Source organism: Acanthamoeba castellanii, assembly GCF_000313135.1.
Source record: "Acanthamoeba castellanii str. Neff unplaced genomic scaffold scf7180000084697, whole genome shotgun sequence".
In the NCBI taxonomy this organism is placed as follows: Eukaryota; Discosea; order Longamoebia; family Acanthamoebidae; genus Acanthamoeba; species Acanthamoeba castellanii.
The window spans coordinates 123,793-125,543 of record NW_004457437.1 but is presented as its reverse complement, the minus strand read 5'-3'; the positions used below and the strand labels follow the sequence as shown (position 1 = coordinate 125,543).

General features: G+C 58.0%; 1 protein-coding gene across 1 annotated transcript in view; it reads left to right on the top strand.

The window, feature by feature from the left end:
- Positions 1–663: 663 nt before the first annotated feature.
- The window catches only part of ACA1_129010 (uncharacterized protein), a gene marked incomplete at both ends in the record, with an annotated part of 3,330 nt that continues 2,242 nt past the window's right edge, over positions 664–1,751 (top strand). Inside the window, 4 exons of the mRNA XM_004338948.1 lie at positions 664–751; positions 843–887; positions 1,084–1,176; positions 1,323–1,495. Coding sequence (XP_004338996.1) covers positions 664–751; positions 843–887; positions 1,084–1,176; positions 1,323–1,495 — 399 coding nt within the window. The remainder of the gene's footprint in view (positions 752–842; positions 888–1,083; positions 1,177–1,322; positions 1,496–1,751) is intronic.

Genomic DNA, 1,751 nt, shown 5'->3' with positions numbered 1-1,751 from the left:
CATCGGTTGGCCACGTCACGCGACGCTCTTCACAGTCTGACTGCGAGACAGGCGCCCGACGAAGCGCGGGCGGGGCCGTCTCACTGGGCGCAGCTGCGGCGCATCTTCAGGCGCTGTGGCACGCTGAGCGCCCTGGCGGCCAGCCTCGTTGCCGATCGGTCCGCGGTTCTCTCGTCTGGCGACACCGGACGACTGTGCGAGGTGGGCGTGGCCGACTTCGTGCGACAGCAGGTCTACGCCGCTGTGTTCGAGGTCAACAAGCTGTCGCTCCTCCTCCAGACCGTGTGCAGCACCCTGGACTCTTCGGCTGCTGCGCGTCACAAGGGAGCGGGGCTTGGGGGCCACGACCGAGAGGTGGCGGCACTGCGGGAGCAGAGCGAGGAGCTGGCCGGTCGGGTCTCGGCGCGGCTGAACAGATTCGAGGCGGTGGTGGCCGCAGCGCTGCCACCCACCACGCCGGCCGAACAACTGCGGCTAGCGGGCGCAATAGTCCGACCTTGCGGATTGGTCGAATCTGCGGCGTAATATAAATGCCGTTCGCCCATTGGTGTGTCGGACTCGGAACGCGTTTCCTTGCCGCTCGGGAGAGCTTCGTTGTCGTATCAGTTTCGAAAAAAAACCTTTTGTACACCAACCAGGCCTCCACGAAGCCCACCGCGTAGGATGAGGCTGTGCTTGGTGGTATGGGTCTTGTTGCTTGTGGCGGTCCTGCCGGCGCATTCTTCGCTTGTGGCCTACTACGACTTCGATGGTACGCCCGCCGGCAAAAGAACGAAGACCACGCCAATAAGAAGGAAGGGAGAAACTAACCCCCCCGCCCATCTAACACAACTTGTGTGTAGATGACTACTCCGGCATCTCGGGCTATTGTCAGAACAGCGTGCCCTGTACGTTTCGCCATCTTTAGTTTTGTAGTTGAACTTGTTGAAACGGACCCGACAAACTTAGTGGGAACAAACTCTCATTTCGAATTTAATTTAAACCATAATACAATTCGATAAAAGGATAAAAAAAATTTCGACATTTGTTGGCCTTTTGAGACTGACGGTTCATGTTCTCTTGCTGTTGTGTGGTGTGCTCTAGCTGGCGTCGCCGCCGGTTCCGCTGACATCTCTTCTTCCAACGCCCGGTTTGGGTCCGCCGGTCTGGTCCTTGCCGGCGGACCAGATTACATCCGTACACTGCCTCCACCACACTCACTACACGCCAAACATGTTGATGTTGATGTTGCAACACAACACACAATACACAACACCACAACACCACAACACACAACACCACACAACACCACACAACACCACACAACACAAACTGAACCGCAGGCGTGGATGGCATCAATCTGTTCCCCGGGGCCGCCTCCTCCGCCTTCTCCGCGTCGGCGTGGATCAAGCTCACGTCCTTGAGTAGCAGCTACACCTCGCGCGTCATTGTCCGCAAGAACTCGTTTATGCTCTTCCAGCTGTCCACCCTCGGCGGCTCAGGCCGAAACTATGCAGTACGTCCTCTTGGTGTGCCGTGTGTGTTTCGTGTCGTGTGTCGTGTGTCGTGTGTCGTGTGTCGTGTGTCGTGTGTCGTGTGTCGTGTGTCGTGTGTCGTGTGTCGTGTGTCGTGTGTCGTGTCGTTTGTGTGCGGCTGTCTCACACGATCATGTGGTGTGCGCGACAGCTGTCCTGTCAACTGTACTTCAGCGCGTCGGTCTCCTCGAGTGTCAACACGGCCAACAATCTGTTCACGCAGGCCAACGGCGCCTC